This window comes from Zootoca vivipara, chromosome 17, assembly GCF_963506605.1.
Source record: "Zootoca vivipara chromosome 17, rZooViv1.1, whole genome shotgun sequence".
NCBI classification, from domain to species: Eukaryota; Metazoa; Chordata; class Lepidosauria; order Squamata; family Lacertidae; genus Zootoca; species Zootoca vivipara.
Window position 1 is genome coordinate 39848362 of NC_083292.1, and position 24889 is coordinate 39873250.

Here is a 24889-nt window from a genome sequence, read left to right on the forward strand (position 1 = left end):
TTTGCACCCTAGACAAGATCACCTTCTGCCCCCCCTCAATTTCCCAGAGTTGTTGACCTTTTTTTAGAAAAAATAAAAGTGGAATAAAAAATAAAAGAAAAAGAAAAATAAATAATAGAATTTTTTTAAAAAAGTAGAAAAAATAAAAATAAAAAATAAAATAAAAAACAACTGTGAGGCGCGGCGAGGTGACCCCAGGCAGCACTGGGGGGTGGCAGGCGGTGGATAGGCTGGCCAGCGCCCCCTCCATTTTGGTGCCCTAGGCAACTGCCTAGTTCGCCTTAATGGACGCACCGGCCCTGGTCGTGTCCATTAATTTTAATGGGTCTGCTCTATGTACACTTACCCAGGTATGCCTTTCCCACTTGCTAGAGCTTTAGGCCTTTGTTTTAAATGTATTTATGTTTTCAACTTGTTTTTAATTACCTTGTGGGTTGATATGCCTTGAAGTGGTTTAGAAAGTGATCAATAAATTAATACTTAATAAAATTAATAAGACCAATCACAGAATCGTAGGGTCGGAAAGGACACCAAGGGTCATCTAGTCCAACCCATTGTAATTGCAGGAATCCTGCCCACAGCCATCCCTGGGCGGGCTCGAACCATTAACCTTCTGGTTAACAGCCAGACACCCTGACCCAATGCGCCACAGGCTAATATAATAATGCTGATAATGAAATAGCAATGATAATAATTGAGGAGTGTGATTGAAACAGAGACCACCCTTCGCCTGTTGCTCTGCAAACATCCCCCCCACCCCCCCAACATGGCCCACCAACCCGCCTCTTACCGTCCCGGGACATGCCGAGGCTGAGACATTTCTGCAGGCGGCAGTGCTGGCACCGGTTTCGGCTGGTGCGGTCTATTTGGCAGTTCTGCTGTCGGGTGCAAGAATAGGTCACGTTCCCTTGCTGGCTCCGCCGGAAGAAACCCTGAGAGCAGAAGGCCAAGAAAGCGAGAGAAAGAGGAGAGAGAGAGAGAGAGAGAGAGAGAGAGAGAGAGAGAGAGAGAGTTGGACTCCTTCAGAATAACGGCACCATCCACACTATCCATTTAAAGCACTATCATCCCACTTTAAACCATTGTGGATTGTTACGGATGCTGAGGGGTGTTCAATCTCCCGAGTTCCCCTGGGAAGAGGGATCAATTGTTAAACCACCCTGGGAAAACTGTTGCTCTCTGAGAGAGGAACTCTGCGCATGTCTGCAGTCTCCTAACAATGCTAACAGCTACCAATAGGATCAAGAATATTGTATTGAATGTAACATACATAATACAGTGGTACCTCGGTTTAAGAACAGTCCGGTTTAAGAACGATTTGGTTTACAAACTCTGCAAAATTGGAAACAGTGTCTTGGTTTGAGAACTTTACCTTGGTCTAAGAACAGAATCTGAACGGTGGAAGGGCACCGGTGGCAGGAGGCCTCATTAGGGAAAGCCCGTCTCGGTTTAAGAACAGTTTTGGTTTAGGAACAGACTTCCGGAACGGATTACGGTAAGTTTGTAAACCAAAGTACCACTGTACTAAGTTTTTCCTTTATAGCAGTCAGGGCCGGATTTAGGTTTGATGAGGCCCTGAGCTACTGAAGGTAATGGGGCCCTTTATATGTCTAGCTGTCCTTTGTCAACAACAAATTGTCGCTGTTCTTTTGTGTTGAATAGATGCTGTATGGCAATTCATGGACCTAATAGGTCTCTAAAGCCATTTGCACATAACAAAATATCTATTTTATCAAAGTAATTGTTGAAAAGTCCATGCAGAATGCAAAGTCTATGCAGAATGTAGGCACCCTATATATAGAAATGGGCAAAGCAGTGATATTTTAGGGAGCAGGTGGGGCTCATGACTTACATCATAGGAGCCTACACAACACAAAACACTGTTGCTGTATGTAGGTTTTATTTTATTTGTTTTTTATCTTATATTTTGGAAATGTACATCTAGGTGTTTTTTCCCTTTAATTTTTTTGGGGCCCCCAAGAGAGTGGGGCCCTAAGCTAGAGCTTGTTTAGCTTATACGTAAATCCAGCACTGATAGCAATCCTGGTTTTCTTTCATAACCTATAACCAAAACAACAACCACAATTAAATCCACATTTCAGTTTTCTTAATTTGCCCAAAGCTCCTATTTTCCCTTAAGAAGACCAAAAATATTTTATATGGAGCTGGAACAGATCTACCAGACTCCTTAGTTTATTAATAAAATCAGATGTTTTTGGGCCACAACTCCCACTGAATTGTTGTAGTTTGGCCTTTTGCAGGATGACACCCATAGCTGCTCTGTGTTTGTACGGCATGGATGAGCACCGTGGACAGCAGGAACCCATAGCAGGATTGTGGCCGCCTTTTCTGACTCACTTTGCACCCTTCGCAAGTGATGACGCCGTAGTGGATCCCGGAGGACTTGTCTCCGCAGATCTTGCAGGGGATCACCTCGATCTGGGCTGTAGTAAGGGAGGGGGGAGAAACAAAGAAGGCAAAAATCTGGTTAAAATAAAGGGGGCACTTCCATTTTAGGCTTGCTTTCATTAGGAGTGCACGGAAATTAGGGTTGTTTTTTATTATTACAACTGATTTGCTAATCACTTTCTAAACCAGCGCCTCAAGGCAATTCATACACACAAGGTAAGCAAATACAGTTTTAAAAACATAAAAGCAACATATAGGTTTAAAAGAAGACTAAAACTCTAACAAGTTGCAAAGACCCATTTGTGCAGCTGGGAAAGCCTGTTGGGAACAAAAAATGTCTTCAATTATTTCCAAAAAAGTGGGCGTCTGATGCCTATCGCCAGGGATGCTGCTCCACAGAGCAGGGATTGCCACCCTAAAAGCCCCCCCCCCCTGGGTTCCTGTGGAGGGGGATCATGAGATCTTTGAAGCTTGCGGGAAAGGCTCTCTCATGGATTGAAGCGATCTACTAGGTGTATATGGGATGCGGGTGGTGCTGTGGTCTAAACCACAGAGCCTAGGGCTTGCCGATCGGAAGGTAGGCAGTTCTTGAAAAATGCACCCCTTGAAACACACCCCGTCGTCCTTGAAAAATGCTACCCAGCTTTTGCTACTGCTGGGAAATAAGGCAAAAAAGTTATAGAGGAAAGGGACGTCTTTGGAGCCCAACATCCCAGTGAGTGACATTATGGGGCTTGTCAGGAGACAGTTATTCTTTTGTTGTTCACCAGGCTGTTTAGGAAAGATAGGTGCATTTTGTCCCCTTTTGGCAAAAAGCACCAGCTGCAATGCAGATCCTGGTCCACTGGGGGGCACCCTTGCACTACATTCTTCCTCGCTAGCTTTCAGAGCACCAGCCGGCAAGAGAGCCTCTGAGCATATGAGAAGTGTCCGTCCCTTTCTGCTTGGAAAATCCTTACCAGCTCACATGTTTTCAGTGGGGGTTTGAGGTGGTAAAGGAAAGGACTTCCTGCTCATAGGGTTGGGTACTTTCTAGGAACGAAAAGAAACATCTCCGCCTATCACAGGGACCTGAGGTCGAATCCAGCCTGAACCAGTCACCTTGGAGAAGTCACTACCTTTCAGTTTTGCAGGAAGGTGGGCCTTGGTCCCTGGGGTTGCTGTTAGGACCAATGAAATTGCTCGGTGCTTCTGCAAACTTAAAAGGATGGCGTGAAGACAGATTTTTAGCAGGGCCCTTAGTCTGGGTACTACCTGCCTGCCTTACGTAAGTTACACAATGCCTCTGCCCGGATCTTTCTCAATAAATCCCCTACACTCCCTGGGAATGAAGACGTTGGTTCCTCTCTTGCTGTTTTCATGCTGGCGACCAAAAACACACCAACCATTTTTAGTTGTGAATTTCTTCCCCTCAACCCCTTTTGGTGTTCTTCTACCTGCTTGCTGTTGAGCTGGTTCTGCCTTTGTGCTGCTATCACGCTAACCGTCGCCGCAGGACTCCTGGGTCCTTTCCCAAGTCTCTAAACTGCAGAACCTTTTTTTTTTCAAAGCCACCGCGCAGCCCCGGGAACACGAGCCACGAGTTGACAACGGTGCCCCAAGGCGCATGCAGAGACCATTTCCCCGCCGACCCCGCTGAATAACCGCAGCTCAGCCGTGGTGAGCGATGGCAGTGGAAGCACAGAGGCAGCTGCTTCGAGGCAGACCGACCCCCTCGCTTCTCGCACTAGAAATGTTTAACCACCCTGGGGTGGCTCGGGGGAGAACCCACCGTGGGGAGGCAGGGATGTCGGCGCAGCAAACCACATGAAAGGGGAGGGGGTTACATCATATCTCGGCAGGTGGCTGTTGGAAGGGGAGACAAAAGACCCCTGAGATGTGAAACAGAAGCACAAGAAAATCTATTTTCCCACCCTTTGTCGCGGCATTAACACGACGTTAAGAAGAGCTTGGCTGCTGGATCAGACCCCAAAGACCCACCTGGCCCACTCTTTCACACGACCCCTTGCCCATGTGCAGAGAAGCAGCTTGTACCCGTGTCCAGAGTAATGTGAGCACAAGCCTTGCCTCTTAGCTCAAGTGTGTGGGTAGAAGTTAGATCTGGGGTGGGTGTGTTTTGCTGCAGGGTTAGGTCTTACGAGCTGCACCTCATCTCAGTCCTACTCAAAGTAGATCCACTGAAATTAATAAATCCACGTGGCAAACGCCCATTAATTTCAATGGGTCTACGCTGAGTAGGGAGTTATACTGCTGGCTATAAACCTAAGTCATTTGCGCCTGACTCAAGTTGCCAGCCCCTGGAAGTCTATTTTTAAAAATGAAGTCAATCTGGAAAAGTTGACGTCTGTCCATTCATGCCTTAGCCCACCTTGCAGGGCTGTCGCAAGGAGAACCTTAGGGCTGTCTGCTTTGTGAGGGTCTCTGGGTCTTTACAGGCAGGGAAAACGGCACTGTTTTTTTTTGCATTGCATTGCATCACCTGCAGCTAACTAAGTGTATGTCATATTAATAATGGAAAGGGGAGGGGGAATTAAACCACGGAGGCCAGTGGTTTCTTCCCTGAACCACATGAAGCCGCGTGAGTCAACCCCTAAATTAGTCAGCCAGTCCACCTTGAAGATTCTGCCAGTAAAGAACAACTCTCACTTTTATACAGAGATTGATGCCAGTAAATCCCCCCTCCTGACGCGAGGTCAACAGAGCTCTGGGTGCACACGATTGGGTCGATTGCAAAATGAAAGAGGAGAGCAAAAACAGCACACACACACGCACACACACACGCACACCAATTAAGCAAAAAAATTCATTTATGTATCTGTATTTTATATATGTGCTGGTGCGATTCGGAAATGGGGAGTTAATTCCCGTCTAGGCCCCACGTCACAGCTTCCATTGCCTCATCGGAAACAGCGCTTGCGTCAGCAGAAAAAGGAAGGAGGGCGGACCCCATTCGCTCCGGGAGAGGAGCTGTGCTAAAAAACCCGCTCTTTCGAGACAAACAGAGCCCCCTCCCTAATTCTCTGTTGTCCTTCAGGATGGGGAAGAGATTCGGTTCAGTTTGCAGTGAAAGGCAATATTTACTTAAGCTGTGTTCGGACCATACATTAAAAGCACTATAATACTATTTTAAATGATCATGGCTCCCACCAAAGGATTCTGGGAGCTGTGGTTTGTTAAGGGTGCTGAGAGCTGTTAGTTGGTGCCTCAATTTCTCCCACAGAGCTAAAATTCCTTGAGAAGAGGGATTGGATGTTAAACTACTCTGAGAATTGCAGCTCTATGGGGCTGCCCTAACTACTCTAAGCACCCTTAACAAATCACAAAAAGAATTCTGGGGGCAGCCACAACTATTTAAAACAGTATAACAGGGCTATATATATATATATATATATATATATATATATATATATGGGGTGAATGTGGCCCTAATTTGCACTTTTAGAGAAATATCCTTCAAAATTTGCACTGCTCTTAATTTTGCAATCTAATTCTCCAGTCCAGTCGTGTGCACAAAAATACTATACTAGTGTGAAGTGTGCATTGAAATGCATGTTTTTCAGTGAAAATAACATACTTAAAATGCGCTGGGGAAAGTGTTTTGCAAAGAAATGTGTGCATTAAAAAACTGCATATGAAAATGTGTGCAACAGGAGAAATTTTGGACCAAAACGTTGATGAATTTTCATGAGGACTTTAAGAATACATATCACAAATTGATGAGGAAACCCAGAGGACTGAACTCAAACTGAAAGAATGAGAAACCAAAGTGGGCATGTTCGCCCACCCCTAGTTGCCACCATCTTGAATGTAATGCCAGTGGGAATCAAAGAGCAGGGTGGAGAGAAAACGGCAAACAGATTTTTGGGTGCCAAATAGTGTTACAGAAATGAGAAAGGATGAAAAATGTCACTGGGTTGGACTCCAGGCTCAGAAACTACAGGAAAACTCCCTGCTCTCTTGTGAAGCTGCCGACTATCAAGAACGCAAGGCAAATTGGAGGGCCTGCCTGACAGAAGATGGCAACCCCAGGCTGCGTTACTATAGCAACCGGACAGGGCCCGACACCATCTTGCCTTCGTTTCTCAAGCACACCGCAATAGGGCCCCTTTGAAAGGCCCTACCCTGAACAAAAAGCATGGGCACACTTGGGCATGAGTGAATTGTGTGTGTGTCGGGTGTCATCTGAACCAACAAACACAAGTACACAATCTGGGCATCACATGGAGTCACAGCAGGGTTCTTTGTTTGTGTGGCGTCTCCCCCAATGTGTTCACGCACTCTTGTGCATCAAGGAAAAGCAAAGTATAGGAACAAACAATGCAATCTATGACTGCACTGAGATCATTCTCTGTCTCTTTTTGGCCACATTTCTTATCCCTTTCCATTTGCGAATCCATGGCCCGAGGGGTGGGTTGGAGAGGGACGTGTTCATGGCCTGATGCATCAAAGCGTGTGGGACGCATAGCTCTCTGGAGAAAATGGGGAAATCAAAACGAGGTTGTAGTGGAAGATTTCTAGATCGGCGTCACTCCAGGAGAAACTCTCCTAGGAGGAAAGGTTGTCGTGTTTTTTAGTGCAGAGAAAAGGCGAGGAAAAGGTGACGTGATAGAAGTCTGTAAGATTATGCCTGGCCTAGAGAAAACGGGTAGAGAGAGAAAAATTCCTCCCTCTCATGACACTGGAACTTGAAGATGAATGTTGGAAGATTCAAAACAGAAAAGAAAGTCCTCCTTCGTGCAGCGCATAAACTGTGGACCTTGATCCCACAGGAGGCAGCATGACCACCAAATAGGACAACTTTAAAAAGAGAATTAGACAAATTCATGGAGGAGAGGGGCATCGATGGCTACAATGCTTCTGCATACCAGTTGCAGGAGGGGAGAGTTGCTCTTGAGCTTGGATCCTGCTTGCGAGTTTCCCACAGGCAGGCTGCTGTGAGCACAGGATGCTGACCCATGTGGGCTCCTTTGGCCTGACCCAGCAGGCTCTCCTTTTGTTATTAAATGGGGAAAAGTAACCCTGGTTTTTCCAAATTGTGCCACAATGCTCTGCACCAAGGAATGCATCAGCAGCAGCTCGGGAGTGGGGCTCAAAGCAAACCATCGCTTGCAACTCTCCCCCCACACAAGAGCAGTGTTTCCCAAATGGGTCGAGATGACAACCTGTTTGACGCGGCAGTTTAGCCCTCCGCCCTTCGAGACCGACAACTCTTCCCTCCCGGGGAACCCCCTCCTTGATTGGGGTCGTGGGAAAGAGGCGCCGAGGGGTATGTGAACTAGGCGAGAGGGGCGGCAGCAAGTGAGTGGGGCAGAAAGCGCCTGTTGGATTTTCAGAGACCCAGGCTGGGGTGGGTGGGTTTGGTTTCCAGGAAACCCTAAACTTTTTTTTTTGTGTGTGTGTGTTTTCTAAGGGTGGCTGAAGATGTCAGTAGACCCAGGAGTGGTATAGCTGTTTGCGCACTGCCAAGGGTCCTGATAACATCAGAGGATACTGTGGTGAGGAGAACGTGATCGGTAAGGGGGCTCATTTCTACTGCCAGCTGTGGTATTTGGGGTCACAAAGGCACAGGCATCAGCTGTGACAGACTGTGGGGAGGAGATTTAAAAAAAGAAAACTCACCTAGTTCTTCTATACAAACAGAGAGGACTGGATAAACCATCAGGCACACAGCACGCTACAGAGCGGCACTCTGGACCAATCTGAGCCCCCTGCTGCCCTCATTTCCCAAGGCACCTGGAACAGCCCCAACCTTGGGGTCCCTGGGAAACCATCCCTTTCCTAATTTTCCCTTTGGGGCCAAGTTTTTTTTTATGTTCGTGTGTAGAGTTATATAATAAGTGGCATTCTGATGTTCCACAACTCTAGCCTGGGCTTCTGAAAATGTAATCACTGTAATCACTTGAATCTGTGACGGCCCATTTGTGTGCGCAAGATGTTCCTTGCAGGTTAGAACCATCCAGTGGCTGGCCTGAATGTGAGGATGTGAACGACACTTTCCATTCTCTGACGCTCTGATCCAGGCATCTCCAAACTTCGGCCCTCCAGATGTTTTGGACTACAATTCCCATCTTCCCCAACCACTGGTCCTGTTAGCTAGGGATCATGGGAGTTGTAGGCCAAAACATCTGGAGGACCGCAGTTTGGGGATACCTGCTCTGATCCTAGACACTTATAAATGCTTCCAAGCAGCCAAATGGCTCCTTTTGGGAGAAACAATGAACACGTGGTCCCGCAGTTGTTCCTGAACTACGACCCCATTACCCTTGACCATTGCTCACATTTGTGGCGGCTGATGGGTGTCGGAGTCCTAGGACCTGGAAAACATCACAGATGCTCCCCGTCCCTGTGTCAAACTCTTACTGCTGTTGGGGTTGTGGTCATGGCTGAGTCAGTGGCTCCCACTCGGTTTGCCCCTTCCCGCTCAGAGCCCCCCCCTTCCCCAGAGAGGGGATCCCACTTCTGACATCACTTCCTGACCTCCCGGGAAGAGAAGATCACACCTTTCCCTCACCGCTGAGCCCAACCGCAGCCTGCCTTCCTCTCCCTGCCTGCACCCCTTGGTATCTGGGAAGCCCACGGTCACAACATGCCAGGAAAGGGTTTTGAACCTGGCTAACTCTAGATTTGAAGCGCAGGTTTTAAAGGCTACCAACGGCACGCTCGACATGGCATCGAAATCTGCTCTCGCTAAAAAATTGCACCTGTTATAAAAGAGAGAGAGAGAGAACAAAACAAAACCCAACCACAACGCGGGATGAAAGGCAAAGAGGCATTTGAGATGACTGTGTGTTTATTGCTGCCGATTCATGCCCCCCTCCTCTTCCTTCCCCCTCTCGCAGCGTAGGGGCAGCCGCAGCGTGGAGGAGGGCTGAGTCGTTGACACTCTCGCCACATGAATCAAAGCAGGAAAGACACACAACACATCAGGCGCCCCCGGGAGACATGGAAACCCAACTCCCACCCGCTCTGGGTGTCTTACTCACTTCGCCCGGGCTCTCTGGCAAGAGTGAAGGTGCCACAAGGGAAACCACCCCAGACTCCCTTTGCCGTGGCTGAGATCAGCAGGACCTGAGGAGTCCTGGGACGCAAAGAGCCCTGCGAGGCTTGGGGACAGAGAACCTCAAGGGGAGACAGGGTGGCGCCGCGGTTCGAGTGCGGACCTTGGGGAGACCACGGTTCAAATCCCTCCCCCAGGAAGCGGGTGATCTTGGGCCAATCCCTGCCTCTCGGGCTAACCTACCTCACAGGGTTGTTGCGAGGATTAAACAAGGGAGGGTGGAGCATGTATAGCGCCTTGAGAACATAAGAAGACCCCGCTGCATTAGATGGGAAACCTGCAAGCAGGAACCGAGCGCAAGAGCAACTCTCCCCTCCTGTGGTTTCCAGTAACTGGCATTCAGAAGCATCGCTGTCTCCAGCTGCGGAGGCAGATTGTAGCCATCTTGACTAATAGCCATGGGTAGCCCTCTCCGTGAATGTGTCTAATCTTCTTTTAAAGCCGCCTAGGCTGGTAGCCATTGCTGTCTACTTGAGCTCCTCGGAGGGAAAGGTGGGATATATGCAGTCATGGCGGGAGGTGGGGGAGAGAATCTTTGAATTTTGTGGTTTTACGTATCAGCAACCATCAGTTCCTCATCAGGTCTTAAAATTTGGTAAATACAACCTGAGATGAACGATGACACATGGCATATTACGCCGTGTCATGATTTATTTAACAGAAATAAAGGCAAGATGCAGAAATCATGTGTGAATAACTACAGTGAGGGGGGGGAAAGTAATTGATCCCCTGCTAAATTTGCCCGTTTGTCCTCTGACGAAGAAATGACCAGTCCATAATTTTAATGGTAGGGTTATTGTAGCTGTGAGAGACAGAATAACAACAGGAAAACCCCCAGAAGACAAAAGTTAGAGATTGATGAGTCTGTAAGTGACTCTGGAGGCCAATTCTGGATCCACACGTCCTTCCACAGTGGGGACATAGGTTTCCGGGCGGGAGTTGATCATGGTGTGGATTTGCCAAGCGTGCCTTCCTCTTAGCACGTTTCTACCTTTCGTTCTGAGTTTGAGTGTCTTCAAACCCAATGACACCTTTGGTAAATAAAGGCTGTTCTCTGATTGGGGTGCTCAAAGGCAAGTGTTTCCCAATTGTTGGTGTTTATACTACATTTTTAAAGATTTGCCTTGAGACAGTCTTTAAACCTCTTTTGTTGACTGCCAGCTTTACGCTTTCCATTTTAAAGTTCGGAATAGAGTAGTTGCTTTGGAAGACGATCATCAGGCATCCGCACAACATGAGCAGTCCAACCAAGTTGATGTTGAAGAATCATTGCTTCAACACTGGTGATCTTTGCTTCTTCCAGTACACTAGTATTGGTTTGACTGTCTTCCCAAGTAATGCGTAAATTTTTTCGGAGACACCGTTGATGGAATCTTTCGAGGACTTGGAGATGGCGTTTATAAGTGGTCCATGTTTCACAAGCTGAGACCCAAGCGGACATGCTTGGCCATAATGCACAGCGCCACGTTTGGCAAAAATCAAACACAGCATGTCAGCACAAGCACCACATACCAACCGTCAAACACGGTGGCGGAAGGGGGGTGATTAGGGCTTGTCTCGCAGCCACAGGACCTGGGAACCTTGCAGTCATTGAGTTGGCCATAAACTCCTCCGTATACCAAAATATCATCGAGTCAAATGTGAGGCCATCTCCCAACAGCTGAAACTTATCTGAAATTGGGTCATGCAACAGGACAAGGATCCCAAGCACACCAGCGAATCTACAACAGAATGGCTGAAAAAGAACACTTTCTTTTCTCCATGGCTGTATGCAATACCCAAAATAAATCTGCCAGTCTCAAGTCTCCTGCCCGCTGGTGGAACAGCTGCTGCAGTTATTTAAAAACAACAGGTCTTGTAGAGACCTGGGGTTGTTCACAAGAACACGAGAAGAGCCTGCTGGATCAGGCCAATGGCCCATCTAGTCCAGCATCCCCAACCAGGTGCCCCTAAGAGAAGCCCGCAAGCAGGACCCGAGCACAAGAGAAACTCTCCCCTCCTGTGGTTTCCAGCAGCTGGCATTCAGAAGCGTTGCTACATCCAGCAGCGTTTGACTCAGAGTAGACACACTGAAATAGCCTCCTCCTTATTGCCCCAATGATGACTGTGAACCACTGGTGCCAAAGATGTGTACACCAACTGCCTGAACCTTCAGGTTGGCAGAGCTGCTGCTGTGCTCAGGCCTTGCTTAGAATCTTAGAGTTGGAAGGGACCCCCAAGGGTCATCTAGTCCAACCCCCTGCAAGGCAGAAATCTCAGCTGGAGCATCCATGACAGAAGGCCACCAACCTCTGCTTAAAAACCTCCCACCTCCTCTCATGGGAGTCTGTCACTGCTGAACAGCTCCTACTGTCAGAAAGTTTTTCCTGATGTTTAGTCAGAATCTCCTTTCTTGCAACTTGAAGCCATTGGTTCTGGGTCTATCCATGTGACAGGCCTTGAGGTATTTGAAGATGGCGATCACATCTCCTCTCAGTCTCCTCTTTTCCAGGCTAGACATACCAGCTCCTTCAACCGTTCATCATAAGGCTTGGTTTCCAGACCCTTGATCATCTCAGGCACCCTCCTCTGCACATGTTCCAGCTACATCCTTCTTAAATTGTGGTGTCCAGAACTGGACACAGGACTCCAAGTGTGGTCTGGCCAAGGCAGAATAGAGTGGGACTATGACTTCCCTTGATCTGGACACTAGACTTCTGTTGAGGCAGCCTAGAATGGTGTTAGCTTTTTTTGCTGCTGCATCACACGGTTGACTCCTGTTGAGCTTGTGGGTCCACCAAGACCCCTTGATCCTTTTCACATCTACTGCTGGCAATCCAGGTGTCCCCCTGTGTAGAACCTTACATTTGCCCTTATTGAAATTCATTTCGTTAGCTTGCGCCCAGTTCTCCAATCAGTTAAGGTCATTTTGAATTCTGATTCTGTCTTCTGCGGCATTATCTACCCCTCCTAGTTTAGCATCATCTGCAAATTGGATGAGCATCCTTCAATTCCTTCACCCAAGTCATTTATAAAGACATTAAACAACAACAGGCCCAGGACAGAACCCTGCAGCACCCCACTTGTCACTTTTCCCCAGGGTGACGAGGAACCATGAATGAGTCCTCTTTGGGTTCGGTCAGCCAGCCAGCTACAAATCCACCTAACAGTTACCTGGTTCAACCCACATTTTACCTCCTGAAAACATCTTGTGGGCTGAGCAAAACTTAGACTGGGACGTATTATCCAACTGAGTTCTGCTCAGACCACAGCCACTGAAAATGATGGAGATAAGTTATATAGGACCACTCGACTACACTTCTGGTCGCCTTGCCTCAAGAAACAACATTGCTGGCTTGGAAAAGGTTCAGAAAAGGGCAACCCAAAAAACCAAGGGGGTGGACACAGGTTGGAGCACTTGGGAGTTTTTTGTTTGGTTACGAGAAAAGGAGTGTAGAAGGTGACATGGCAGTTTACAAAACGATGCCTCCCATGGAGAAAAGGTTTTCTCCCTCTCTCATAACACTAGAACTTGTGGACACCCAGGCAAGCTGAACTCTGGAAGATCCAGGAAGTCTTTCTTCACGCAGAGCAGTTAAACCGTGGAACTCCCTCCCACAAGAGGCAGCGATGGACACCAGCCGAAGAAGATTAGACCAATTCAGGGAGGAGAGGGCTATTGATGGCGACTACGCTCTTACGCATAGAGGGAGAGCGCTTTTACGCTCAACAGAGCTCAGGCTTCATGCCAACTCTTGCTTGCCAGCCCAAAATTATCTGCTCTGCTCTGTAGGTGTGAAGCTGGGAGTTATTTATTCAGCATGCATCCTTTTGCACCCGCTGACATTGAACCAATGAAAAGAAAAGAAAATGTCTCAGGGATTTTTATCCTTCGGGACAGCTGTGTAGCAAAATTAAGACATTGCACACACTCATTGCTGCCTTGCTGTGTCTCTCCCTCCCAACCTCCCCGAAACTGGGATGGGGGGGTGGGAGTTTGCTTGCTTAAACAAGCTGACTTAACAGCGTCAATTATTGGGTGTTAAATTCAAGGCCACATGTCAGCCCGATAAAGATCAGAGGAAGCTCTAACATCCAGCTGCAACTTAGATGATGCTTGGGGTTTCGCTAGCGCTGCTTTGCCTATGAGGCAGGACGATAGGCAACTTTAGTTGGAGGTACGTGCACACTCCCAAGCCAATCCAGAGCCCATTTTTGGTGATTGGCAAGGTTGCCAAGTGACCAGACAGAAAGATCCGGCCCACTCCTGTGCTTATAAGAGCATCCCAATCTGCAAAGAATCAGCAGGAGTGGCGCTTTCCAGCGTGTAGAGATCAGCATCGCCTCCTCCTGCTTGCCAGCTGCCAACTGAGAGGCCTGGGGAAAGCGAGGGCCGGCCCATAAGTTGGTAACCGTAATTGCTAAAGGGAAGAGGAGCTTTGGGGTGTTGATAGGGGGAGCCATAGCAATGAAAGGAATAAGGCAAGGGGGGAACTATAATGCTAATGTGGACATTTCTGGGAGGAATATAAGTGACCTGTAAGGTTCTAGTCCTCAGGAGCTGAATGGGTGAGCAGGGAGACAAAGGTTGGATAAAAAAAGGTTGTCACTTTTAGGGTTTTTTGGGGGGTGGGGTGGAGGAGGAACAGACACACTAAAAGGCTAATACGATTTTGAGTTGGGTGAAGTGACGAAGGAAAAACTTTTCCATTTCTCGCAATTTCTCCTGTTTTGAATATTGACAACCACATTTCCACCTGAGTTTGCAATCTCAAAACCCTCACAAAAATGTGGCAATATTTTATACACCATTTCCCCTAAAATGCACTTCTTGTGGGCGGGGGGGGGGGGGGGCCGCAATTGTCGCATAAAACATTTAAAAAATATTATTTTTTTATTCGATTTTTTCAAAGGTTTTTAACAAGTTTACCTCACATACAATATATCTTCTACTTCTATTTCCCTTTTTGTCTTCCCACCCCTCCCGCCCTGGTGTTTTTATTCTTATTTTATCTTTATTCTTATCTTATTAATTGCTGCATTACACTTATTGCTATCCCCCATACTCCATCCTGTCATTTTTAAAAAATTTCACCAACATACATGCACCCAACATTCCCCTCATAATAGAGGAAATGAAGAACATTGGAAGAGCTGAGCTGGATGAGCCCAAAGCGGTCCTCATCTAGCCCAGCATCCTGTTCTCACAGTGGCCAAATGCCCTTAAGAACCTAAGAATCGAGATAGACTGCTTCTGGACCTGGAGGTTCCACAAGGACTGGAAGACCCCAGTTGAATCAACCCAGCATCCTGTTCTCACAGTGGCCACCCAGGTGCCCGTGGGAAACTCGAAAACTGATGATGAACCCGATTTGAACACAGGCTTCAGAAAGGCAGGGAGGATTATTTTGGAAAATGTGTGTGTCTTTATATTTTCTTGCTTCTCGCCCTGCAACCTGTCTCTGACCCGAGACTGTCTTCCCACAGCTCTATGATTCAGATTTACTGCCTCGCCCCTTACGGACGGCAATTTGCCCCCAAGCAAAAGTTCCTCTGCTGTCAGTCGTTTATCCCTTTGATCGTGACTCACGAAACAGGAACACGACTGCCGTGATCTTGGCACCCAAACAAAGTGGTCACGGTTGCAACAACCAAATCTAGACCAGCCTTCGCCCGCCTGTGGAAGCCCAGCACAGCCAACATGGCGACCAGACATGGATAGCTTTGAATTTATCCAATCCTCTTTTAAAAAGACATTTAGGGACGAAGCTTCCCTGCCCCCTGATCCATCTGCTTAACATTTCTCAAGGGGAATAATAATAATAATAATAATAATAATAATAATAATAATAATAATAATAATTTATTTCTACCCCGTCCATCTGGCTGGGTTTCCCCAGCCACTCTGGGCGGCTTCCAACAGAAGGCTAAAAATACATTAAAACATCAGTCTTTAAAAACTCCCCTAAACAGGGCTGCCTGTAAAATCTACAGTGGTGCTTGTGGCCACGACAAACCCACCGGACTCTAGAGATGCTGCAAAACTCCCCGCAGGCAGGTGTGTGCTTTAAAAGGAGGTGTGGATGGCAACTTGAGGGGGTCTCCGACAGGTGCAATGGAGGCCAAGCGGCGGCAATGCGGTGGGGGGCAAAACTGCCGCCGAGGAACGCGGAGGGTTTGCACGCGAAGCTTAAGCCACAGAGCTGATGCTTCAAAGAGGAGCTCGCTAGTTCCTTCAGCAGGCCTTGAAAACAAGCCTCCCCCCTCAATTTCCTCCTGCTGCCTTAACATTTCGGTCTGCTAGCGCATCGCGTCAACCCACATCCGAGTTCCATCAACCCACTCAAGGCTTTCTCCCCCCACCCCAACCCCACATCCCTTCTTTTGAGCCCCCTTCGAATATGATAAACCTTCTCTGAAAGGAGCCCATGGGGGGCTGCCGGACAGGTTCTGGGTGCTTCCCTCGTGACAGTTTAGTCCACCTCCCCGACATTTCCCTAACCAGTGATTTCTGAAACCCTAGGAAACTAAGGGACTACAGCACATGCTTAAACATCAGGGGAAACTTTCTGACAGAAAGGGCTGTTCGATAGTGGAATGGTCTCCCTCAGGAGGTGGTGGACAATCTTTCCTTGGAGGTTTTTAAGCAGAGGTTGGATGGCTGTCTGTCATGGATGTTTCTAGTTGAGATTCCTGTATTGCAGGGGGTTGGACTAGATGAGCCTCGGGGTCCCTTCCAACTCTACAATTATATGATTCAGTGTTTTTAGGTTCCATAAAAAAGTGTGTTTCCCTGTTTAATTCTGCATGATATTCGAGCTTGCGCATGACACAAAAGCCACTTCCGGAAACATAATAGAATATAACATAGGTTTAGGACTTATTTCCATGTTACTTGATTCCAGAAAAAAACGCAGTTTGCAGCCCCCTAAACCTGGAAAATTGCAGGCATAAAGTGACAAACTTTGGGGTGCTGTATCAGCAAAACATTCTATCCTGCCATCTTTATGGGGGAATTGCAGGCGAACTGAAGACAGCATGCGCAGAAAAGATGTGCGAGGAGCCACATTATTCGATGACGTCTGTTGTTGCCCCACACTGCACATGAAATTTAGTGTGACATGTGGCTATATCGGCCAAAAAGCCACAGTTCCATAGCACAACAGATGCTTCTGCTGTGTGAAAGGAATGTTTTAAAATGGGGCAGAAGCGCTGGCATTCTAACCGGGAAAACTAACACAATATAAACCCTGTGCCAGAATCCAGCCTCAGTTTTTCCTTGAGAGCTACAGACAGACCAAGCAGCCCCCAAAACATTTATTCTACCAGTTGTGTGTTGTGGCTATCCATCTCGACCATAGCTGCTAATTTCTGGATTGGAAAATAAGGGATCAGCAGTGGCGCGGCACTGGAAGTTGCTTCTGCGCATGTCCAGACATGCGCAGAAGCGACTTCTAGTGCCGGGCTGCCCGTGTCCGCATGTCTGGGCACCAGAAATCGCTTCTGCGCATGCCCGGGCATGTGCAGAGGCAATTTTCGGCTGGCAGGAGCTACTTCCTTATAAATCCGGGGGAATTATGGGATTTTTTGCCATTCAGGATAACAGCGGGAAACAGATTTAAATACGGGGGTTTCCTGTGAAAAACGTGAGACTCGCCAGCTATGATCTCGACCCAGAATCGGGGAGATTCCCAATTGAACCTGAAACTTTCTTTATGTGCTGCAAGTGCTCTGCTATCTGAGCTATTTGCCCTTTCCCCCCATTAAAAGATTCCAGTCCTCATGGCTCTGAATGGAAGACAGATTTAAATAAAAGATCTTGGGCTCAGGGCCACCCCTTGCAAAGAACCTTTGGGCCACTGCAAGATCAGGGAGGGTGAGAGATGGAGAGGAACATCCTCTCACCTGGTGGACCTCAAGCTCCTCATCTCTGGCGTAAAGAGCCCTGAAGTAGCCTGTGGTGGCGTCAGATAATATCAGACTCTGGACTTCATGCTCTATGGGGAAGGGATTTTGTAATTAGGGGAAATTTTTAATGTTGCAAGCTGCCTGGAGCGTGGTTTTAGCGATGGAAAAGTGGCGTACAAAATAAAATGATGCATGTCTTTAGATCAGGGACAGCGACCTGCTGGGCCCTCCAGAGACTGCTGGATCCCCAGGTCCAGATCAGCCAAAGCCAGCATGACCAATGGTCACAGACGATGGGAGTTGAGGGGGTGTAGCAGGATTTGTAGGGCTATCAGGTCATAAGAACATGAGAAGAGCCTGCTGGATCTGGCCAACGGCCCACTTGGTTCAGCCTCCTGTTCTCACAGTGGCCAACCGGATGCCTGTGGGAAACAGGATTTTGATAGCATCTCTCTCCCTTCCTGCCTCTGACTATGGGGGAAAGCGTAGCCCTCATGGATGGCAGCCCTCAATAGCCCCCTCCTCCTCCTTCACAAATTCATCAAACCCTCTTTTAAAGCCATCTGGGTTGGAGGCCGTCAATGCCTCCTTTGGAAGCCAGTTCCATAATTTAACTCTGCGCGATAAAGGACTTCCTTTTGTCTTTTCTGAATCATTCCGCTTCATTTGATGCCCACAGATTCCAGTGTTACGAGAGAAGGCGAAAAACTCTTCTCTATTTCACACATGGCTTTGTAAACCTCCAAAATGTTGCCTCTTACTTTTTTCTAAACTAAAAAGTCTGGAATGCGGCAACTGATTTCCATAGGGGAGCCACTCCCCCACCCCATCCCACCCCAATAATTTGCGTGGCCCTTTCCTGAACCTTTCCCAACTCTGCAATATCTTTTCTGAGATATTGTGACCAGAACCCTGGCCCCCACCCCGCAGTTCCCTGCAGCAAGTCAAGGAAGTAGGGTTTTTTTTTTTGCAAAATGCCTGCTTAGGAAATTGGCACAGGTATGGTTTTATCATGTTGCCTGGCTGCAGAGAAAATGTGTGTGTGTGTGTTCAATTTATTGTAAATTGCGCAGGAAGGTGAAGGGAACAACTATGAGGAATTGGGGAGGGGGAGAGAGAACAGCAAGCAATCAGCAATATAAAATTAAAACCACACACACACTGAAATTAAATTTGCCCATGACCTTTTGCAAACCTTGGGATCCCCCACCTCCCATCAGATAGGCAGTGACAGATTAGCCTAGCAGATTTTATCTGACACAGACGAAAGGCATTTATTTCTCAGAACAGAGAGTGGGAAGGAAGGTGCGGGGGGGGGGTGAGAAGGAAAGCAGGGGGGGGGGCTTAAAAAAACAGTGCCCATTTCACCACATGCAGAAAAACGGAAGGTGGCAACTAATTTTGAAGTCTTCACACCCTTTTCAAAACCCCGGAGAGAGGCGTTTTGCGCATGGAAAAGATTTTAGCAGAGTGAGCAGTGATCTCCCTCCGGGGAGCGGAGATCTCCAGAGGAACGACTGTTCTGGTTTCTGGGCGCCTGCCTAAAATTTAAGTTGTGGGGAGCAGGAAAGATGTTAACTCGAGCGCAAAGTGTCTCCTCGACAAGTCACCTTGAGAAACCTCTGGGGCAAGTTGAGGGCTGCTCCTCTTTGTTGCTCAGGGCAATAGAAAGAGCACACCATTGAGTCAAAGCAAAGGACTTGGAAGTCCCAGCTGGGTTCTGTCAGCAGAGATTGAAATGTGGGCTTAGACAAGTGGTGGGGGCCGGAGACAGATGTTGTTGGACTCTAAGTCCCATCAGTTTGCATAGCTAGCAGTCAGGGATTATGAAAGTCTAGCAATGCATTGTTGTTGTTTAGTTGTTTAGTCGTGTCTGACTCTTCGTAGCAATGTATAGAGACCTCCAGATTGCTCATCCCTGGCCTAGGTGATTCCCCGTGACGTACAATGATGCAATCTTTTGTATTATTATTATTATTATTATTATTATTATTATTATTATTATTATTATTTATTATAGTACACAAATTTATCCGTATCATGTCCAATTGCTTAGAACTACTGAAACTAATGAACCTATGGTAGTTGCGCTCATTAACTTTCAGTAAAGATAAAGGTAAATGGAACCCTGACCGTTAGGTCCAGTTGTGACCGACTGGGGTTGCGACGCTCATCTCGCGTTATTGGCCGAGGGAGCCGGCGTAGAGCTTCCGGGTCATGTGGCCAGCATGACTAAGCTGCGTCTGGTGAACCAGAGCAGCACAAGGAAACGCTGTTTACCTTCCCGTTGGAGCGGTACCTATTTATCTACTTGCACTTTGACGTGCTTTCGAACTGCTAGGTTGGCAGGAGCAGGGACTGAGCAACGGGAGCTCATCCCGTAGCGGGGATTCAAACCGCCGACCTTCTAATCGGCAAGCCCTAGGCTCTGTGGTTTAACCCACAGTGCCATTTAATGCAACCCTGTACTGCTAAATCAAGAAAGCAAAACACTCTCAAACAGGTGTCTGCAAAAGCAAAGGTAGAAATAAAATAAAAAGGCAAAGATCAAAATGATGGAAAACTCGGGTCACATACATAGGAGCAAGGGGAGAAATTCAATCCATTTCACACCTAAAAGTGGACCAGCCTACGCTGAACATTGCAAAACGATAGAGAAATTCGAAACAAATCCGCCCTTCTCAGAGTTTTGTAAAGCAGATCTCCAGCCAAGCAATGTATACAAAAAGGAAGCTGCCAGAATAAAATGTGCATAGAAAGCCATATGAATGCGGAAATGGCACACAAAGATGCACTGTATTTTTTGGGGGAAATGGATGCATTAGGCAAAATGCCACCCAAATTTGTGGATATTAGAAGAAACTTTCACAAAAATGCTGACGAATATTCAGTGGGAACCTTTCCTTTTTGAAAAATAACAATCACAGACTGATGTGGGAATGTGCAGAACTGAACTTTGGAGTGGAAAAATGAAAGAAAGAAAAAAATAGAGAAACTGAAATTGGCACTTTCGCCCACCCACAGTCGCCCCAGCAACAAAAACATTAGAAGCTGCTTCTAAAGCAGAGGCCATGATGGGCTGTCCATATTCATGCTAGCGATGCTAAGGGCCCCAGCCTTCCAGATGTTATATAAGGGGAAGTTAACCATGCCTCTCTAACAGATCTCAAAGAACCAGGAGGAATTTGTGGAGATAGATAGTTCTTCAGGTGGGGGGAGGGGGAGGAAACATACATTCTGTTTTCCAAATGACTGTTGTTGTTGTTGTTTTAAAAAAAATGCAACCCAAAATGTTGCAGCAAAAATAAAAATAACCATAATCAACTCCCAACCACATTCTCCTCTCGATCCAATTTATTTTTATTTATTTAATGCATTTATATCCCCTGCCTTTCTCCCAAAATATTTGGGTTCTAATTCTCCTTTTACAATGTTCTTGGCTTGGCTTTGCTCTTTAACCTCCTAAGCAAAGGAAGTTCTCAGATTTTGTCAATGGATGAAAGAGAGATGGAGAAGATTACCCCCCCCCTCTGAGTTTCTCTCCAGACACGTTGGGAAATCATGGTTTCAAGATGGGCCCAAATACTCTTGAGGCCTGTGAAAGTTAGAAAATGTACAATCTGCAGCATCACTGAAGCTGAGGAATCACTAAATTATGGGATCAGTAGAGCTTCCTAGTAGCATATGTTAACGGCCTCCAGAATACAGGAATGCGCCTGTGCTCACTCATCACAATGCACTGCCTTCTGAAATTGACAATTTAAGGGTTGTAGTTCAGCGAACATCTGCTTTGCATGCAGAAGGTCCCTGGGTTCAATCCCTAGCATCTTCTGGTAGGGCTGGGAGAAATCCCCTGCCTGAAATCTTGGGAGAGTTGCTGCCAGTCAGTGTAGACAATACTGGGGTAGATAGACCGGTGGTCTGACCCACTAGAACGCAGCTTCCTCTACAAATGGACGATTTGAGAAGATCCAAGTTAACAAATGCTTTTGTCTGAGTGGAGCTGGAGCAATAGCTTGCCAATCAAGTCCTTTCGCATCATAACTTGTATAGGGAGTGCAGAGAGAGAGAGAGAGAGAGGTTGATTCTCCCTCTATTTAAGACAGGCATCCCCAAACTTGGCCCTCCAGATGTTTTGGGACTACAATTCCCATCATCCCTGACCACTGGTCCTGTTAGCTAGGGATGATGGGAGTTGTAGTCCCAAAACATCTGGAGGGGCGAGTTTGGGGGTGCCGGATTTAAGAGCTCCTTTCGATAGATTTTTTGGTTAAGGGACACTTCTTCCCATATTACTGAGTCCGCTGCAAAATACATTCAGTGCAGATCTGGACAATTTTTCGGGTCAGCTCCTAGTGGGGTGGAATTTACAGGTGGTATTCGATGTTAGTCCTACGCTGAGTAGACCCACTGAAGTTCATACACACGGCTAAGTTAGGCTTCTTAATTTCAATGGGTGCCACTCTGAGTGGGACTTCACTGGATGAAACCATGGGTATTCTGCTGACACGTGGTTCCCGGGTGCTGTTGATTTTTGAAGATTCACAATGCTGATTTCATGTTTAAAAACAACATTGCTAGTTTTTAAGAGTGAAATAGGTGTTGAGGACTACCTCTCTTTTTGTCTTGAGTTCAGTTCCCAACATTTATGCATCAGTTAGAGATTCTTTTATTTTATTTTATTTCCCCAAGTCCTCATGAAGATTCATCACCACTATATTTGCGTATTGTTTTAACCACTTGCATACTTTAATTGTGTATTCACTTCTATCGGTCAGCGACCGCAACAAATAACCCATTCATTCAAGTTTATCAGAGCTCCTTACTAACTGCTATTACTAAGTATGACAAAATGAAACAACTCAGGTTTCTTCTGAATTTGTCACCTCACCATGAGGACTAGCAGCAACCAGTTTCAAGATTCAAGTTTCAGTTCCTGCCTGCAGATACTTGCCTGGGCATTTGCTAAACACCACAAAATCATACAAACCGCTTTATATTGAATCTGAGCCCCCCCCCCCGCTAAAACACCTTGAGGACTAGCACCGGATATTTTAATTATAGTTTTTTAAAAAATTGCCTAAACATAGATCTGTTTCGTAAGAGCCCTTTTGAAGAAGCCAACAATAATAATAAAAAAGTTTAAGAATGACTTTCAGAGTGCAGAGAAACACGTCGAATTAGTAGTTAATTCAAACAATTAGCTCTAAAGATGACACTTTAAAAAAAACACACAGAGAAATATTTGTGGTCCAGATGCAAGAAGATTAAAGCATGTGGGAGTGTGGTAGAGTTAAGAAAACATGAATAACTTCAGTTACATAAGACATAAGAAATACAGCTTCTACTGAAATGCAGAAAAGGGTGGCTATAAATTAAGTGGATGGGCTCAATCCTGACCTTCTTTTGGAAAGAAGTTATATACTGATTTTAAGAGCACTGCAAGCTTTGCATGGATCTAACAACAATTTTGTAAGGCGGGGCAGTTCTTACTAAGACACACTCAAATCTGGGGATGGGCAAACTCTGTCCATTTTGGTTCCTCTTAGTTTCTCCTTTTTTCCAGTCTCAAGTTCATTTCCCTAAAGTTCCGTATCAGTTTGAGAATTTTCGAAAGAAGTCCTCAATTAAAGTCACCAGCAGATTTCACTTTGTATACACTTTTGCAATTCTGTCCAATATGCAAATGCATATTGCAAAGCAATTTTCCCTAATTTAATGCATTTTTGTACGCTACTGTCACAAACGTGCATTTTTACACACCCGTAACCCCAGTTATATGCATCTTTAGAGATATTACTTGGAGGGAAGGCTGCACTGCAGAGTTCAGAGAAATGCAAATGGCAAAGGATGGCCAAATTTCAGTTTGCCTACCATTTTCGAAAGGGCCCAAATTGTAACGGCAGGCGCCATCCTATTAACCCTAACCTTAAGTCCATGTTAATCAGACACAGATGCTTGTTCTGTTCACCTTCGCCTCTTTCTGCCGTCTCCCTGGTATCCATTTTTTTTGGAGGGGGGCAGAGGACCTGATCCCTCCTTTCTACTTTGTCAAGTGCAGATCAATGGTAGTCCATTAATAGCATTAAAACCATGGTTCTACCCAACAAGAGTTTCACACCTGGTCAGCTGGGGGTGCTCTATTTAATAATAATAATTATTTATTATTTATACCCCACCCATTTGGCTGGGTTTCCCCAGCCACTCTGGGCGGCTTCCAACAGAAGAATAAAATAATCGATTAAAGATTAAAAGCCTCCCTAAACAGGGCTGCCTTCAGATGTCTTCTAAAAATCTGGTAGCTGTTTTTCTCTTTGACATCTGATGGGAGGGCGTTCCACAGGGCGGGCGCCACTACCGAGAAGGCCCTCTTTTCCCTGCAACTTGGCTTCTTGCAACAAGGGAACGCCAGGAGGCCCTCGGTGCTGGACCTCAGTGTCTGGGTAGAACGATGGGGGTGGAGACGCTCCTTCAGGTATACTGGACCGAGGCCGTTTAGGGCTTTAAAGGTCAGCACCAACACTTTGAATTGTGCTCGGAAACGTACTGGGAGCCAATGTAGATCTTTCAAGACCGACCGGTGTTATGCAAAAAACTCAGGTTGTCTTTGTGAAGGGAGGAAATCTGGGGAGAGGCTGACTCAAGAGACACCTTGATGGCCAGGCCGTGGAGAAAGAAAAATATATTTGCCCCCCAACCCAGGAAAATCAGCATGTTGTAACACGGCTCAGTAACGCCCCGCCCAGAAAGAGCAGAATATGCATGAGCCTGATTTGAATTAATATACCTGCATTTTATGAGAGTGAGAATATTTTAACTGGGATGTGTAGAGAAACAACCCCTGACTCATTACCAAAAGGAAACTTTAATTCCCCCCGTCATTTTCGACTATGTCGAATGCCGAGTACCAGCAAGAAACAGGCAAACTCCCATTGCAAATCTCGATGCAGCACAGACACGTGAAGAGCTCGCAAATTAAACTACCGCTGTTTCCTTTCATCCATAAAAAGGAGAGAATAAAAATAAAAATGGAGAGAATAAAAGCAAATTTGCACTGACTTTCAGTGACTGTATGACCAAGGCACATCGAAAAGTATCCTGAAGACTAAAAAAAATGCTGATTACATTAGTATTTGCTTTTGCTTTTTAAATAACGGCAGTGCCTGGAAAGGGTCCTTGTAAAGCCATCTAGTCAAACCAACTGCTCGATGCCAGATATCGAGAGTTAGGTCCTCCCTGACTGACGGCTGCCCATCTGGAATAACTCGGGTGTGTGAGAGAGAGTTCACCACAGCCCTTTTTGGCAACTGCTGAATTGCTCTGAACTGCTGAGAACTTTCAGCCAAAATCTCTCTCCCCCCCCCCCCCGGTAACTTAAGTCCTTACAGTTGGAGTCTCACCTTCTTGCGAAGCCAAGAAAAACCCTACGGCCCCGTCCCTGCAATAGACAGGTATCTAAGGTGTCTTTTTCTTCATTCATTAGAAGGATCTATCATCTGCACCCATAAATTCCAGAGCTAAAATTACAACCAAGCA

General features: G+C 46.6%; 1 protein-coding gene across 2 annotated transcripts in view; it reads right to left on the reverse strand.

The window, feature by feature from the left end:
* Positions 1–24889, reverse strand: part of RORC (RAR related orphan receptor C) — a 77519-nt gene that overhangs the window by 13354 nt on the left and 39276 nt on the right. For both annotated transcript variants that reach the window (XM_035098064.2, XM_035098066.2), the window contains 2 exons: positions 2359–2444; positions 791–932 (listed from right to left, as the gene is read on the reverse strand). In XM_035098064.2, the coding sequence (XP_034953955.1) occupies positions 791–932; positions 2359–2444 (228 nt within the window). The remainder of the gene's footprint in view (positions 1–790; positions 933–2358; positions 2445–24889) is intronic.